Source organism: Lepisosteus oculatus, chromosome 2, assembly GCF_040954835.1.
Source record: "Lepisosteus oculatus isolate fLepOcu1 chromosome 2, fLepOcu1.hap2, whole genome shotgun sequence".
Lineage (NCBI taxonomy): Eukaryota > Metazoa > Chordata > Actinopteri > Semionotiformes > Lepisosteidae > Lepisosteus > Lepisosteus oculatus.
Genome location: NC_090697.1, coordinates 42,283,339 through 42,300,677, shown reverse-complemented (window position 1 = coordinate 42,300,677; position 17,339 = coordinate 42,283,339). Strand labels below are relative to the sequence as shown.

Below are 17,339 nucleotides of genomic sequence, written 5' to 3'. Positions count from 1 at the left end.
GCTAAATTCTAGTTAAATTCTTAGGAGTCATGTGTCCCAGACTACTGCTTACCTTTAAAACTTTAATACACCATAACTTTGGCCATAATGGAGACATTGCGAACGCATCACAGTGAATACATAATATTTATATTAATGCAAACAAAGAAAAATACAGTAGCTTGTGACACACAACATTCTTATGACAGTAAAAATTAGTTTTAATGAAAACTACATTGTACAGTACAGTTACACGTATTGATGTGGGACATATCATTCAATTGTATTTCCAGTTAATTGTTTTATATAAGTTTTTTTCACTAATCAATTTTATGGTATGGAATGAATTGAATACAAATCATAAAAATTTTGCCCATTGGAGTCATGTGGGATGTGGAATTTATAATGATCACAGCACACATGGCCGCCAATTTAAACTGCTTCGCAATATAAACCAAGAAATAATTCTTCAAGCTGACATAAAACTGAATATAGCACCTAGAAATAGTGTTTTGTGTTCTATACTGACAAACTTGACATAATCCACATTGGTCAGTTTTCTTGAACTTGGCAGAAGAAGCCAAACATATTTGAACAAGGTCTAGCATGTTACTGCTCTTACTTTATTTCTGGTGAGTTTAGTTTAAAGTTTATATACCATCACCATTTATGGACAAAATAAAGTCACTGCATTTTATGTGGACCTTTATGTAATGCTGACATATAGTGCCATGAAAAAGTGTTATTGAAAAGTTTTGACACTGAATGTTTTCAGGTCTTCAACCAAAATCTAATTTAAGATAAAGGGATCCTGAGTGAACAAATAATTATTTTTTTACTTATTTGATGAACAATCCAACACCGACAGGCACTGTGTGAAAAAGTAATTGCCCCTGAGTTAAATCAACCCAGTTAAAGAGATTAAAGTCAGCTGATTGAACACAGCCAGGCTTGATTACAGACAGCTCTGCTCAATATAAACCTCATTTACTGTATTTTGACCCTTACCATTAGAGTCAAGTTGCCAGCACAAAGATTCAACAAGCACATTATACCATGATCAAAGGAATTTCCTGAAGAGATCAGAAAAAAAGTTGTTGATATCTATCTGTTTGGAAAGCCTTAGAAAACCATTTCTAAGGCTCTGGGACTCGAGCGAACCATAGTGAGAGCCATAATCTCCAAATGGAGAACACTTGGAACAGTAGTGAATCTTCCCCAGAGTGGCCAACCTGTCAAAATGTCTCCAAGGGCGCAGCGTAAAATCATCCAGAAAGTCACACAGGACCCTAAAAAAAACATCCAAAGAACTGTGGGCTTCTCTTGCCTCAGCTAAGGTCAGTGTTCATGACTCCACAATCAGAAAGAGACTGGGCAAAAATGCCCTTCATGGGAGAGTAGCAAGGCAGAAACCACTGCTAACCAGGAAGAACAAAAATGCTCGTCTCTCATTTGCCAAGAAGCAATGGGGAATGTGCTATGGACAGATGAGTCAAAAGTGGAACTTTTTGGACAACATGAGTCCCATTATGTCTGGCATAAAACAAACACAGCATTCCTCAGTAAGAACATCATACCAACAGTCAAACATGGTGGTGGTAGTGTGATGGTGTGGGGATGCTTTACTGTCTCTGGACCTGGACGACTTGCCATAATTGAAGGAACCATGAATTCTGCTCTGGATCAGAAAATTCTTAAGGAGAATGAACAGTCATCCGTCCGTGAGCTGAAATGTAGTTGGGTCATGCATCAAGACAATGTTCCAAAACACAAAAGAAGTCCACAACAGAATGGCTGAAAATATGCTAAATTAAAGTTTTGGAGTGGCCTAGTCAATGTCCAGACCTAAACCCAATACAGATGCTGTAGCAGGACCTGAAACAAGCAGTTCATGTTTGAAAACTACTGATGTTTCTGAATTAAAGCAGCTCTGTGAGAAAGAGTGGGCTTAAATTCCTCCACAGCGATGTGAAAGACTGATATTGAATTATAGGAAGCATTTGGTTGCATTCATTGCAGCTAAAGGTGGCACAACCAGTTATTAAGTGTATTACTTTGTGTTGGATAACTTTGTTTATTACATAAATGAAATAATAAAAATGTGTTATTTTTTTCCTCAGGTTCCCTTAATCTGTTCTTAGATTTTGTCTAAAGATCTGAAAACATCCAGTGTGACAAATATGCAATAATAGAGGAAACCAGGAAGTAATACTTTTTCATGGTGCTATAGTTTTTCAGTTGTTGTTATTCAGTATTGTTTTCTCTTTTGGTGTTTTAAGTGGGTTAGGGAAGCTGTTGTTGAGTATGTCAATAAACAGACATTCTTATTTTCTTTGGACTGTTTTATTAACTACACAAATCACACCTTTATGCCATATATTCCCGCCTTCCATTTCTCATTCTGTTGTCTCACGATGTCTACTCACTATACTACATCCCCTCCTTTGTTATTTTTAAAGTTTATAACTTTATCATACAATTGTAACAATTCTATATCAACACACAGGAAACTATTATTATCTATTACAACAACATTTACATAAAACCTTCCATTTCTGTTCAACACATTCAACCCTCTTTTTTTCTTGTAACAACAATATCTATGTGTAACAACTCAAATGTTTGTTCAATTTCTTCTTACATCACTTCTAAATTTCTAGCAGTCTAAGTAACTTCTACATAAATTACAAACAAAATAGGCCAATTATCATTTGGAGGGCTATGCAAGTCCTTTATTTTTAAGTGTCTCTGTAGTGAGCGGGTTTCCAGATAACCCTGCCACGTCTGGTTGTTACTTCACTTTTGGGTAAAGTTACTGGCTCTCCTTTGGATGTACTCTCCCATGTCTGAGAATGCTGCATTTCCTACATGTCAGAAAGTCCAGTATTCTCAGCATTTTCTTTTTCTGTAGATTCGGGGACAGCAAGATCCAAAGGAGGAGCGTCTCGAAGATGTTTCACATTTCTCATTATTTTTGAGCCATCTTCCACATTCACTAACTCAAAAGAGTTTCAAGACGTGTTTCTCAATAACACATAGCAAGTGTCTTTGAACTTGGCATCCAATTTACCATTGTCTAGACCAGCCACAAACACTACATCACCAACCTTGAAGTTGTGATCCCATTCTTGTCACCATAAAGGTTATATATGTTAATAAAGAGATATTCCTATTTACTTTTGACTGTTTTATTAACTACACAAATCACACCCATACGCCATATATTCCCATATATTCCACTTCTCGTTCTGTTGTCTCGCGATGTCTACTCAGTATACTACAGCTGTCACATTTATCTTCTGTGTCTTTCATTCTTGCATTTTATTGTGTCTGCACTATTATGTGTGGATCCCATCTCTGTTTTATAAGCCACAGACGCCAATATGTTTGATTATTTTTTGTATTTGCTCTGGCAGTGACAGAAGGGGTATAGTCACATGCTTCTGTGTCTCTTGGCTCATCAGTGTTGGGTAGAAGTAGTTTCTTGTTTATTGATACTCCTTAGATGAATTGGGATTATAGAGAATTTGGAAGTTCACACTCCTCTCTAAATCTATTTAAAAGCTTCAACATCACTACTTCGCACCGGCCATCCCAGTAAATAAATCTATGAGAATGCACACATTTCATTCAATTAAAAATAGAGCTATTTGTTTATTTTTAAGAGTATTTACATGTCCTTGAGACCATACTGTACGGTCCTTTCATGGGCCACCCAGTATTAAATCATCTTTGTCATCACTTTATGTGCAAAATTCTTTGATTCACATTTTTTAATTTGTGTGAGGTTATACAGTACCTTTTAGAATTTTCAGAATACACCTTCTGGAAAGGTATTTTATAGGGGAAGACATAGGGAACTGATTTATTACAATTATTTTTCAGTGTTAAATGTACTGGAAAAAGAAACATATCTCTAGCCTCTTTCTGCTTTCTAAAGCTTTCAGACCTTTTCACAATATTTAATTGTATGTCAGTGCTTGCTGTTTGAGAAATAATGGTAATATAAAATTTTACTTTACTATTTGTAGACACAAATAAATTGTGGCATTGATTTTTTCTCTTTATCTAAGACTCTCAGTTCTTGTATATGATGATGCTCCAATTTTAATTTGATTTGGTTCTGGAAAATTTTTACATTTAACTGTGCTGATCTAATTTCAGAATAAGCCTGTCATAAAGCAGCTCACTGAAAATATAACAGATTTTTAATAGATTAAATTTAACCATATCTCATTAAGGGAGGTTATTAATGCTTAATTAGGGGCTCTTGTATAGATTGTGCTTCTTATCTGAACAAATCCCATATTGAGTAGACTTCATAGTTAGGAATGACAATTTTGCAGCTAGAAAAATAACAACATTGTAATTTTCAGAGAAATGAACTGCATACTTATTTTCATAAAAAATCCTGCTACTATTAGACAGGTGCAGAAGACACTGCAGACATGCTGACCACCTTAGCAGGTCACTTGTTCTAAAACTAAAACAAAATGACGGCTAATGCTTCTTAACCTAACTAAAGATGATGATCTTCTGCTCGTTAAGCCTGCACATTACTAACAACCAAGGTTGATATTCCTTTTTAGTAACTGTTGGAAATATAGGAATATGTTGGCCATTTAATACTAAACTCTTTTTTAATTCCCTGTATGTTTTTTTTTTCAAAGAGATCAAAAGTCAGACTTAATCTAACATCTCTTACAAACAGTAAATATGCACTGGAAAGTTAGAACTATATACAGTGCGTACAAGTCTGTATCTGAGGGAATGCAAAGGGGCAGATGCATTTTCTCAATTTAGACCAAGGCGATTGCACACAGATACACGTGCACTAAGTTTGTAATCTTTTAATCTATTCTTTTGCACCTGAACTGGTTTAGGGTTGCCATACTGAAGGTGCTGATTACCTACAGTATGCAATTTGGAATAATCTAATTTTCTTTAAAGTACATACAGTACAATCTGCATTTATAAGTTTAATCAATTGGAGTACTGTCTAGAGATTTATTAAAATGTCTTATTAGAAAGTAGTGTTGTAACAGAAAGAATAAGTTCTGGATTCTGAGATGAAGTTAAACAGAGTTTATTGCATGCAAGGAACAATAGAACCAAAGTCTTGTGTCCCGCAAGAAACAACAAAACTGAAGTATTGTTCAAAGTGCTGGTACAAACTTTCACTTTATATAGCGTTTTCCTGCCGCGTCTGATGTCACTCATTATTATGGTAAAGGGGGGAAGGTCAAGATGTCTGGCCAGTTTACAGCCTTTTGGCCAAATGGTCAGGGATTTAAGTTACCCTCTGGGGTTTCATGGCTGGCATCTGGAACTCTTATCAGTTCTCCCTTTCCTGCCATAAACTCCTGTTGCTTAGAAGTCTAATCTTCAAGCAGAACGGACTTAAGTTAACCCTTTTCACATCTTGTATCTTACTTCAGTAGTAAGCTAAGAGAACAAAAAGACATACATAACAGGGTGGTAAATAGATTTCAAGACACTACAGAAGATTGATGTTGCAAACTCAGACATAATATTTCGAAAATGTTCTTTCTTAGAAAATAGAGATGATCATGTCCAATATTATAATCATGACTAGGCATTTTTTTTAAGAATCTTTCCCCTTTATCGACCAAGCTTCTAATCAATTAACTTCAGGTGTGCCGTTTTTTCCTTAGATTCAGAAAAGGCATTAGATCAACTACAATGATACTGCATCTGGGTCATTCCACAAGGCTTCAGTCTTGGCTACCCATTTATAAAAATAATTTGTAACCTGTAAATAACTGTATACAGTATGTTTAGAAGTGCTGGAATGACTCCAGTTTTCATTCAGTAGAGGCACTTGTCTATGATTGCTTCTATTTGTCCTTTTAAACTCAGGTAATTTAGAAAGCTCGTCAGCATTGCTCCTGTTGACACACAGGGGTCCATATCTCTTTAATCCCTCTATGTTTCTGACATTTTCTTATTTCTTTCAGATATTTCAGGACTTATTCAATAATTTTGGTGGACTCTCTGGATGTAAAAAAAAGACAAAATCAACCCTTATGTCATTGAATCAACTTTTTCTCGACCCTATATTTCTATTTAGTCACTGTCCTCAGGATGTTTTCTGTTTTAAAACATTAAGTAATCTTGGACATCTCATCTACTGTGCAGCAAAATGTGAAGACAATATGCCTGCTGTTCTGAATGGTCCTTGTTGGCAGCAGTATGGAGTAGTTAGTTCAGGGTCGGGACCTATGGAAGGTTTACTGGAAGGTTTGGGTTTAAATCCCAAGCAGCACTGTGCTGCTGTACCCTTGCGCCAGGTACTTTATTTCAATTTTTATCAGTGAAATGCCCACCAGTATACATAGCGATGGATGTACTGTAAGTTAATTTGGATAAATTTTATCAGCCAAATAAATTATGAAAAATGAACAAAAACAGAGCAGGTTTAGGTAGAAGGGCTTCTCTAATGGAGGAGGGGTAAACAACCATGGATTCAATTGTATATACTGTACATGACTGATGTGGTTTTGGATATAACTAGAGTGACAGCGGCAAGAAGTCCTGTATTTCACCTGCTCAGGAGAACAATGTAGAAGTTACTGAAAATCTTCAGGCAATATGCCTTTTTCTAGTGGGTTTTGCTGAAGCCAAGAAATCTGTTTAAAAAGGATTAGAGGAGACTTAGGTACCTCGTCTAATCATTTCTTGCAGTCTTGAAGCATTGTTAACAGAATGAGGTAAAAAAACACTTAATGTGCTTGCATGAATACCATGTCAGATTGGACAGATACATTGTTTTCATTTATAAAATTTATTAGCCTATTTTTCTCTCCTTTTGTTCTATTTTCTGTGAACCCCCTTTAATTTTGTTAGACCTTTTATCTATTAATTTCAATTACTAAAATACTAGTTACTCTAGTACATCAGTAATAATTACTGTAAAACTGGTCAGGCTGGAGGGTAACCTTTGATTAGTAGGTTAAGTGTTCTTCTGAATCAAAATCATTTAAAAGTACTGTAATATGTTACTGTACCTTTAAATATTTTTAGTCACATAAGAATAAAGTTGTCATTGTAATATTTGAATCTACTGTTACAAAATACTAATACATCAATACAAAAGTGAAAGTTGATACAAAAGTCATTATTAAATCAAAGTCCTGTTTCTTAAATATATTTAATCTGCAGGGATTTAAAGCATTGTTGATGTTATTTTTTAGGATACATAGTTAATCAGTTATAATAATTATGTCACAAAAATATTTAAATAAGACACTTAACAGAAGCCCTTTAAACTAGAACACTTTACACTGTATTCTTGTATTTTGTAGATGGCTAAAATACTGTATAAATATTGATAATGATAATGTTTCATTAGAAACTAAGAAAGTTTTCTTATTCTTTGGTCTGATTAACAGGAATTTAACATTTTTTTAGCATTAAATGGTATTTAAAACATTCCAAAATTATTTGGTCAATCATCTGATTTTTCTTATCCAAGAGCTACAAGGATTTACAGTATGTTTAAATTCCTTCATAATTATTAGCATTCTTGTTATTAATAGCATTTGAAACTGCTGAATTATCTGGAATTAAGAAGTTCAAAACAAAAACATTTGAAAATGAGTAAATGTACGTCAATTACTCTTGCTGTAACCATAACAAAATAAATTACTTAAATTACCCTCTATTTATCTATTATCAAAACATGTTTATTCCCAGTAATGGTTATGGAAATCCAAAGTCTGTAATAGACTACTATTAAAAATGATTATGTTTAAAGATTTCTTTGTTGTAATTGAATGCTTGTCATGTCATTTGCCAAACCGCTTTATACTGTACCATACTTTGTTGCGGAAAGTCGAAGCCTACCTGGCAAGCAAAGAGTGCAAGGCAGGGTACACCCTGGATGGGGTGCCAGTCCATCGCAGGGCAAGTGCAAGCCAATCATACATGGGGACAATTTCGAGGCCACGGTAAAAGTCGAGGGGGGAATTTGGCCCGGACAAAAGGATAACTCCCTACTCTTATCAAGAAAATGCCTGGGGATCTTTAATGACCAGTGAGAGACAAGACCTCAATTTAATGTCTCTTCTGAAAGATGGCACCCACTACAGTAGTGTCCCCACCACTGTATTGGGGCATTAAGACCCACACCCCCCACTGGTCCCACTAACACCACTTCCAGGAGCAACCATAGCTTTCCAGGAGGTCTCCCATCCAGGCTGAACCCTGCTTAGCTTTAGTTGAGCGGTAGGGTGATGTGGCCGCTGGCATTGAATGTTTGTGACTCTTCAAAAACATTTTAGTTTATTTGCTTGAGTCTTGATCAAGACTTTTTCATTTTTCTGAAAAGCCGAAACAATTATTTTTCATTTTGTGTATGATAAAGTATGGCAGCCCATGGCTAGAACTGCACAATACTAAGCACAATCATGTACCTAAATATTCAGTCTTCTATATGGTCATAGTTAACATTGTTCTTGTAATTGAATGTACACACAAACAATGGCATAAATGTTCTACCAAACAGTCAATTAGGTGAACAGCCTCATATTTTCCTGAGTTTGTTGCCGGTTGCATTTTTGAAGGCAATGCAGTAAATTACTTAATGAAGGTAATTGATATTTTAGAGCAGGGGTCTTAAGCACATTTCCTGGAAACAACCTTAGCTCCCTACTTTGTGGAAAAATAAACATAATTATTGTTATTATTCTTCAACATCTGTAAAGTAGATCAGTGCTATGGGACAAATGGTGGCCACAAACAAAATGTACATGAACATAGGAGATCTGGGACCTCTTTTTATTTTTGTTTATACTCTACAAAATCAGCAGGTCAGTCCCCTCTAAATATATGTATAGTCCTACTGTCCTTCTGAAAACATAAACATATACAGTATATACTGAGCATGATCCATAATTATTTAAAAATTGTTTGAAACAGCTACATATTAACAAGCTTTTCGTTACTTATTATTTTGTCCAGATATTTAAACACCTTAAATCATGGGTGATTAAGGTTTCCAATTTACTAAATTAATAGATACTTTTGTTTCTTTGAACATATACAGGCTTGTGAAGAAACATCACATTCATTCAAATAGTTTGAAAATCAATGAAAACATATTTATAGAAAACACAACAGAAGAAACACTTAATTACTTAACATTTACTACTGTGAATTATCTTTCAAAACAAATGAGGAAGCTTATAAATTTGTGTCTACTTTATTTAAGTATGGTGGGAAGAATGGCATAATTTCATAGTTTAATTGGACCTTTTTTTCCAATGACTAGTCTGCTTGATTGGATGATGTCAGTTTGAGTCAGAATTTCCCAGAAATATTAAGAATGAAGCCTGAATATTTTGAATAAATCAAGTTTAGAAAAAATAAGGGCAGTAGCTTGATTGTTTCTTTTTCAGTACATATTCCCAGTTCATTTTTAGTAATACCTTAGGGAAGGCAAATATTATTTGATCGATGCTGTACAAAAACTTATATATTTACAGAGATTATTAGGGCTTTACTTTAGGGGGTGCAAATTACCCTTAACTCTTTATATTATATGTGCTTAAAAAACTGTTATTGATGAATTTATAGAATGAAGAGGTGTGTCCATTCAGGTACATAATATATCTAGAAGCTTCTGTAAATATACAAAGATTTACTTTATTTAAGCTGCTTCCCCACAACTTAGTACCTACCTTAGTCTTTTTTCCTAAATGATGCTCATGACAGCATCACTGGCTCCACCTGCTGACAGACAACTTAAATAGTTTTCTAAGAAAGGGTTAAACAGATGAATGTCAACTGAACATTATAACTTTATAACAGTGGTATGTTGGAAGTGTGTGTCACACTAAGACTGACCTGACAATTGGTAAAATATTTAGAAATTACAAATACAGTATCTGACATCAGTTGGATAAGGATTCAGTTAATCACTAATAAGGATCACTTACTGTACTATCAGGTTATTGACACTATATTGAGGTTCTCTTAGTGTATAAATGGTCATCACTGGATCAAATGCCGTATACAGTGAATGTGCAGTTTATAATGAAGGGTTACACAAAATGTTTGTAAATGAGAATAAAATTAACTTTTGTTAATAACATTTTTAATCATCAGTAGTGGTCTGCAAATACTAATTAGTACTATTAATGTGTATTTATAATCTGTTAATATATTATTATTAATTTTATACATGTATTTTGGAACCACATACCTAAAGTACAGTATAATCTTCAGTTTTCTACAAAGGCTGGAATATACAGTACTGGCAGTATTGTATTTTTCACAGAAATTTACTACTACATATTTACTCGGGTTCAAATAATCAGGTACATTAAAGAAGACACACTATGCAGATTAAAATGCTTTTTCCACATATCTATTTATGCTCAACATGCTAGGAAATATTTTTTGTCCATGCAAAATCATCCACTGTATGTGAAGCTCAACATAGACAGATGTAATGCAAAGTCTTTATCTTGTGTGGTGACTGCTGTGATCAATGCTACTGTAATGATCTAAACATGTATGGTGTTCATGAACGTTCATATAATACCTTACTCCCTCCTCTAAAAATCAATCCTACCATTCCCTCACCTCCAAAACTTAATTTTTCCTCAATCCTGCTTCAAAATGTTCTTCTTCCTCTTTCAAAACTGTGCTCCTTGCTTTGGAAGTCCACGCTCCCAACTTACTCATCACTTACTGTACAATCATGTTGATATTTGATTGCAAAGACAGTTAAATTCTGTCTTTGAGAAGAGGAAACAGCATGTTTTGGAGTAGAGAGGAGGATATCCTAATACTGTATGTGCACCACATACAGTACAAGTGTCCGATCGAGTGTTAGAATTAGTTCTAGGAAAAATAACTCCAATCATCTTCTCAAGCAAACCTAACAGATCTTAACTCACACAGTGAAGAAGGTTCCATGGCCGAAACATTGTGTTTTCTTTCTTCTTTTTTTCAGCACAGAATAAACCTATTACTTGTTCCTTTGCAGCCTACGCATGCTGATGCAGCTACCAACCTGAACTACTACAGCCTACACCTGCTGCAACCCACTATGTCTTCCTCCAAATCTTTTTCTAGATCTCTTCATCATACCCTTTCTTCATCTCTGGGCCACTTGCCCGCTTCTCTCACAGACACCTGAAGAAGGCTCCACGGTCGAAACGTTGTTTTCTTTCTTCTTTTTTTTCAGCGTGGAATGAACCTATTACTTATAGCTTACGCATACTGACGCAGCTACCCACCTGAACTAATAGATCTTGACTACAATGTACTATGGACTCTCATCACTCAGACATACTGTACAAGTACCAGATTTATAGCATTGACTGTCTTCAGTTCATATTAACAGCAAATTCATTTATATAAAACAAGCTGTTTATTTTGAACAGGTTGTCTTTCAGTAGTTGGTAGAGCCAGCTCTAAACAGCAACTACCATTGGGCTACAGCAGAGTAGAGCTAATAATCTGCCATTTGTGGACTAATTTTCAAGAAGTGTAAAATGTTATCTAAACAATCTTGAAAATTTATAGCGATGTTAACTTCGATTAAACCCAAAAGTGATGGGCACAGATGAAAAATAGATTAAAATCAATGCACTGAGCGGGATGCAGTTTTGGAGGTTGAGGATGAAGTTATTGCTTAGGTGATTAGACACCTCAGGAATCTCCCCAAGTACACATTTCTTACTAAAGGACTAGTATTACAAAACGTTGTACAATTACAACTACAGTACATACAGTATATTGTATAATTTATTAATAAAGGGGAAAGACATTACCCATGTTTTATTTTTTTCAGTTGTTTTTATGATGTATGTTTCACACTTTACACCTTGTCCTTATAGATATAGCACGCTGTGTGATGACAGATCATTAACTACTTTTGTCTGTTTTTTCAAACTGTCATGAATTTTAGCATGTGAATCAAGTGCAGAAGCTGAAGCTTTGTGCATTCATTTTTGTTTTCTCAATTTTCTCTCTTAATTTCCTTACTGAAGTGCACATAGGCAGATCATACTCATTATGATAATCCCAGTAATGGGGATATCATGTGCAGGCTGAGTGTTTGGAGACCAAAGAACTAAAATCATCTTCACCTTTAATTACCATTGATCTTCTCCAAGGAGAACAAAATTTAAAAGACAGAGTTGCATGGCTCTAGGCATCAATATGCACAATGCAGCTGAAAAATAAGGTAAACAAAAAGTAATTGAATCACGGTCCATCTCAGTCTATTCCATTCCTTTTATTTTAAGATCTTGGCAAAGTTTAGACCTCTGTACTATTTGAAACTTTATAAACATTTTAAATCACACCTGTATTTTTGCAGTATAATATCTATTTTTTTAAGTTACTTACAGTGTCTTGTGTGAGTATTCACTCCATTCCAAAGATCAAATTTTGTTGAACCGTTTTTTGCATGCACTGTTTTTATTGAACATTTTGGTCAAACTGTGAATGTGACCCACTTTCATGGGTGAACAAAGTTAAATGTCAACATATAGAAAAACCACAAAGCAAAATAATCACAGCTGCAAGTCTTTTTTAAGAGTCTTCACCAAAAAACTGCACATCAGGATCCTGATCCACCAATGGAATGGGCAAATTTCACCCATTCTACCCATTCTTCTTCCTCTGTTAATTTTGCTAGGGTTTTTTGATGAACAGCAAATTTAATGTCTTTCTTCAGATTTTATATCAGATTCAAGACATTCAACTCCATCTTGTTAAACCACTCCAGTATTGCCCATGTCTTGTGCTTTGCTGTAACGATGAAAATTGAATTTTAATATTAAGTGCTTAGGAGAGGACTTTTTAGAATGTTTTCTTTTTTTTGCTATATCCATTGTATAGAAAAAATAATTTTAAATTAATATGTCTCAGTCCCTTCTGATGAGAAGCAGCCTCATAATAAAATGTTACTACCACCATGCTAAATAGTTAGGGCTGTGTTGGGTTTGCACCAGACTGCATTATTACCCAAGTGTTCTAGTTTTGTCTCATCTGACCACAAAACATTTTATGTTTGCAGTATCAATTAATTGCAAACTCCATGCAGCAAGAAATGGCTTCTTTCTTGTCAATCTGCCATAGAAGCCACCCTGTGATTCATGAACATTTTCTCCCATCTGAGCCAAAGAACTCTGTAGCTCTTTCAAAATTGGCATTGTCCTCATGGGTGTAGCTCAAATTAATTTCTTCCTTGTCAGTTTGGTTCATTTTGTGTTTCCAGCCAGCGCCAATTTAGGAAACTCTGCAGAACTGCTATGAATAAATGTGTGTTTGACGCAGGCAGGTCGGGAGTGGGAGAGAGAAACACTGAAACATTTGTTTTCGCCAGAGACACAGTGTAGCCGATGGCTGATAGCCGCAAGACTGATAAGGTGCCAGGAAAGAGCAGCATGTGGGTGTGCTGTGTGAGTGTTGTATGATTTACCCTTTGGAAGAGAGTTTATCTGAGTGCACATGCAATTGTAATGGTCTGTAGCCTGTGAGTACCGAAGAGGTGTATAAATTGTGTTTATATTGCAGTCCATGCCGTCTCATTTTCTGAGAGAGACAATGGCAAAAAGCAGCCTCGTGGACATCAGGGTCCAAAGGTTGCAGTCAACAGTGATATGACAGGACTTGTTATAGGTTGCAGAAGCCCTCTCATGACTGTATGTGTGATTGGAGACACCAGAGAAGAGACGTGGTCTGGATAGCAGAGGGCAGTCAGCCACTGACACTCAAGAGACTTCATCAGCTTGTTGATGTGAGAACATCAGTGGTATGCAGGAAGATGGCAGATGGATGAGTGGTATGCAGGAAGATGGCAGATGGAGAAGATAAGTCTTCCCCAGAAGGGGAACAATGTGTAAGATCTAGGAACCTGGAGGGGTTCCAGCAGAAAATAACTTTCAGACTGCAGTAGGGTTTCTCTCCTGTCTTGGTGTTTCCAAACTTGAGACTCTAGAATGTGAAAGAGTGTAAGAAACAGTAATGAGAACATTTATGAATTAGTGGTGGTCACTGAGCTGGAATTGCTGCCGAAGGGGAGGTACTGTATGTGCAGCTGTAAGACCTGAGAGGAAGCAGTATTCCCCAGCACTGTTTGAGGGCTAATTATTAATTCCTGGTCTACTAGTAGTTCTGAGGGAGGACCAGAGAGCAGGGATTTCAGCTGGAAGGATTCTGGCTCTGTGAAATAAGAGTGGTGGATACTGTCTCTCTGGCAATGAGTGACGTCTGACTTGTCTCCACAAAAGAGAAGGACCAAAAAGGATCCTTTGGAGGTGAGTATGCACCAAAATTTAAGTTGTTTTGGGTTGGCAATGAGCTTACCCAGTGAAGTGGATCCTGCCTGGTACACACTTCTTAATGGTTTACTTCACCGTTCGGCAAAGGATATTTAGTGTCTTTAATTCTTTAAACCTTTCTCCTGATCAGTGCCTTTCTATGACTTATCTGTGTTGCTTTGAAATCTCCTTGGTCTTCATGGTAAAATCTTTGCCTGAAATAAGATTACTGACGAAAGGACTAACTAAGGTGTTTTTAATATCAAAATTACAATTTCACACTGACAGAAGAGCCTCAACTGATTGTGTGACTTGGTAAAGTAATTTTGTACATGTGAACTGATTTAGACTTGTCATAGCAAAGGGGGGTATACATTTGCAGGTAAAGCATTGGATTCAGTTGCAGGGGAAAGTACCTGGTGTATATGGTTAGTATGGCAGGTTAAGGGACCTATGAACGAGAAGGTTGCACAGAATAGGCGGTCAGCAATATGAAATGACAGGGTGGTAAGGAGAGGTTACCAGTGGAGGTGTGATCTTGTAAAATGGGAAAGTTGTCAGTCATGGTTCTGGGAATAGAAAAGGTGTTAGGGTGTTAGGGAAGCACCAATGGAATGTGGTTGTGAGTCTGGAAGCATGGAAATAACCTTTACCAGTTCCTTTGCAGCCTTCACATGCTGACACAGCTCCCTACTGAAATACCTTTAACTGTGCTGCTCTACCAAGATATTAGACAATATTATGTAATTTCCAATTACATCTACAGCATGATTTCCACTATGATGTTCACAGATCTTTGAAGATATACTGTAGGACCATTAAGCCAACAGATCATGCAGATCTCTGTGACATGCTGTTAGAGGTTCAATAGCTTTTTGCAGCCGGAATTGCACATGCTTGTGGTGTCCTTTTATCTGACAACCACTGCCTGTAAACCCTTCATGATATCTAAATTGATTTGTTAGCCGGGTCGACAAATGCTTTTACTAACAGTCATTCCAACAATGTAACAGCACAGGGAAGTGTATATAGACAGTTTCTTTTTAAATAGGCTTTTTGCATTGTTATATTCAGTATGAGTCCTGAAGCACTTTCAACAAATAAAGTAATGATTTAAAACCTGAATTGCATTGGTTGTGCTTAAACATTTATTATCTCAGATGTCATTTTTAATCCTTCTTTGTAAAGTTTTTTATTATTGTTTTACCAAGCTAAATTACCATTTTTAAAGCACAGAACTGTTGTACTTCGAAGGCAAGCTGTCGGGGGATTGGGTCTAAGTATCAAAGTAAGTTTTAATCCTTTAAATTTTTTCTCATTGATTTTATTATTACAATTTGCATAGAAATGTGCTGGTTAATTGTGTTAATAATATTATTGCTATATCTGCATTTTAGGGTGGTGCTGAGCATAAAGTGCCTGTAGTCATATCGAAGATTTTTAAAGATCAAGCTGGTAAGGACACTTTGATACTAAAATGTTCTTTATTGATTCAGACTATGAATTATGTTTATCTACACTATCGTGGGTGAAGTGCAAAGTAAATTAAGGACTTTAGATATTTATCCAGCAGTTGCAGTAGATCATACAACATACTGCTTGTTTTGTTATCTGCTTGTTTAAGGGTCAGCTGAAATGTAGATCTGAAAATATGAAATTGTGATATAAAATAAGTACTTTAAGTATTGTAAGAAAATCTGTTAGTAAAACTGTGCAGTATTAAACTGACAATTTCAATTTTTTGGGTTATAGTCTGCTTCTGGTTCCTATATTTTCCTCAGTTTTGAATATTTCCTCTTTATTAGGATTTTGAGAAATTGTAAAGCAATCTGGAATCTATTTTGTATTTTATGCTTGAGATCTGGAGAATAGAAAGCAGTAGGATTAATTATGTTTAATATAATGTCTAAAAAACGGAAAAAAGTTATTTATTTTTTGTAAGATTATAGAGGAATTGCACTGATGCTCTCCTTTAGAATGTGTGAAACTAAGCTATATTGTATATACATTTTAACTTTTTATAAATACTTATTATATGTCATCCCTTTTATATAACATTTAAAAAAAATTAACACAAAGTAATCCCAACACTTAAAAAATAAATACTGTAAATGAATGAATAAATAAACCCGTGTTAACCCATCTTAATACATATTAAGAATCAGAATAATTCTTTATAATAATAATAATAATAATAATAATAATAATAATAATAATAATAATAATCAGAAGAAATGTTTTTTGCTAGGATGATCAAAATGCCTTTAATCAGTCTGGACCAAACGTTACAAAGTTAATGAAAAAATATATAGTATATATACTGTAACAACATAAACAATCAGTATTAATACAACAAATATCTGGCTGTATCCAGCAGTGTCAATACTAAGTATGGGAAAGTGTTCTCTTATTCTGGAAATTATGCTTTCCAAAACATTAGGTAAAGAAGCTAGCAGATGCTACATAGGCATATGTTAGTCTCTTTGGGTTTTGCTAATTACAAGAGTTGTAAGTTGTCTCTAAGCCATATGGAATACATTATAAATGAATGGGTTGACTTACTAGGGGAATAATTAAATCTCATACAATTTGAATATTTACTATACTTTTTAAAATGGATGGAATATATTAGACATTTTAAATGTGTTTTGTTACTGTTGCCTTTTTAAAATATTTTATCTGAGCTCCTCTCTTGGGTATAGTCCTACAGTATCACTGAATTTAATTCAAACTTTATTATAGTGCAGTACTGTGGCATAACAGAATGGCTTTCTCACAGCTTTGGAGTCCTGCAATTGATTGGATCAGTATTTAGTGCTTCTAAATTTGAATTTCTTTTTCTTAAGCATTTAATATTCTATGCAAGGAACTGATTAATTTTCTTAGTTAATTAATTGACCTCTTTTTTGTAGTGATCATGGGACACCGAGTTCCCAAGACGGTTCTATGTGAGTGGTTCAATAAAGTATGAAACCTATTAATCATTGCAGAAGTATATTTTTAAGTACATTTAATGTATATTTTAAAGTTTTTTAAAGAATACATTTTAAAAATTAT

General features: G+C 35.1%; 1 protein-coding gene across 1 annotated transcript in view; it reads left to right on the top strand.

The window, feature by feature from the left end:
* The window catches only part of sntg2 (syntrophin, gamma 2), a 351,972-nt gene that overhangs the window by 179,637 nt on the left and 154,996 nt on the right, over window positions 1-17,339 (top strand). Inside the window, exons 3-4 of the mRNA XM_015349632.2 lie at window positions 15,514-15,570; window positions 15,680-15,737. Of these exons, the coding sequence (XP_015205118.1) occupies window positions 15,514-15,570; window positions 15,680-15,737 (115 nt within the window). The remainder of the gene's footprint in view (window positions 1-15,513; window positions 15,571-15,679; window positions 15,738-17,339) is intronic.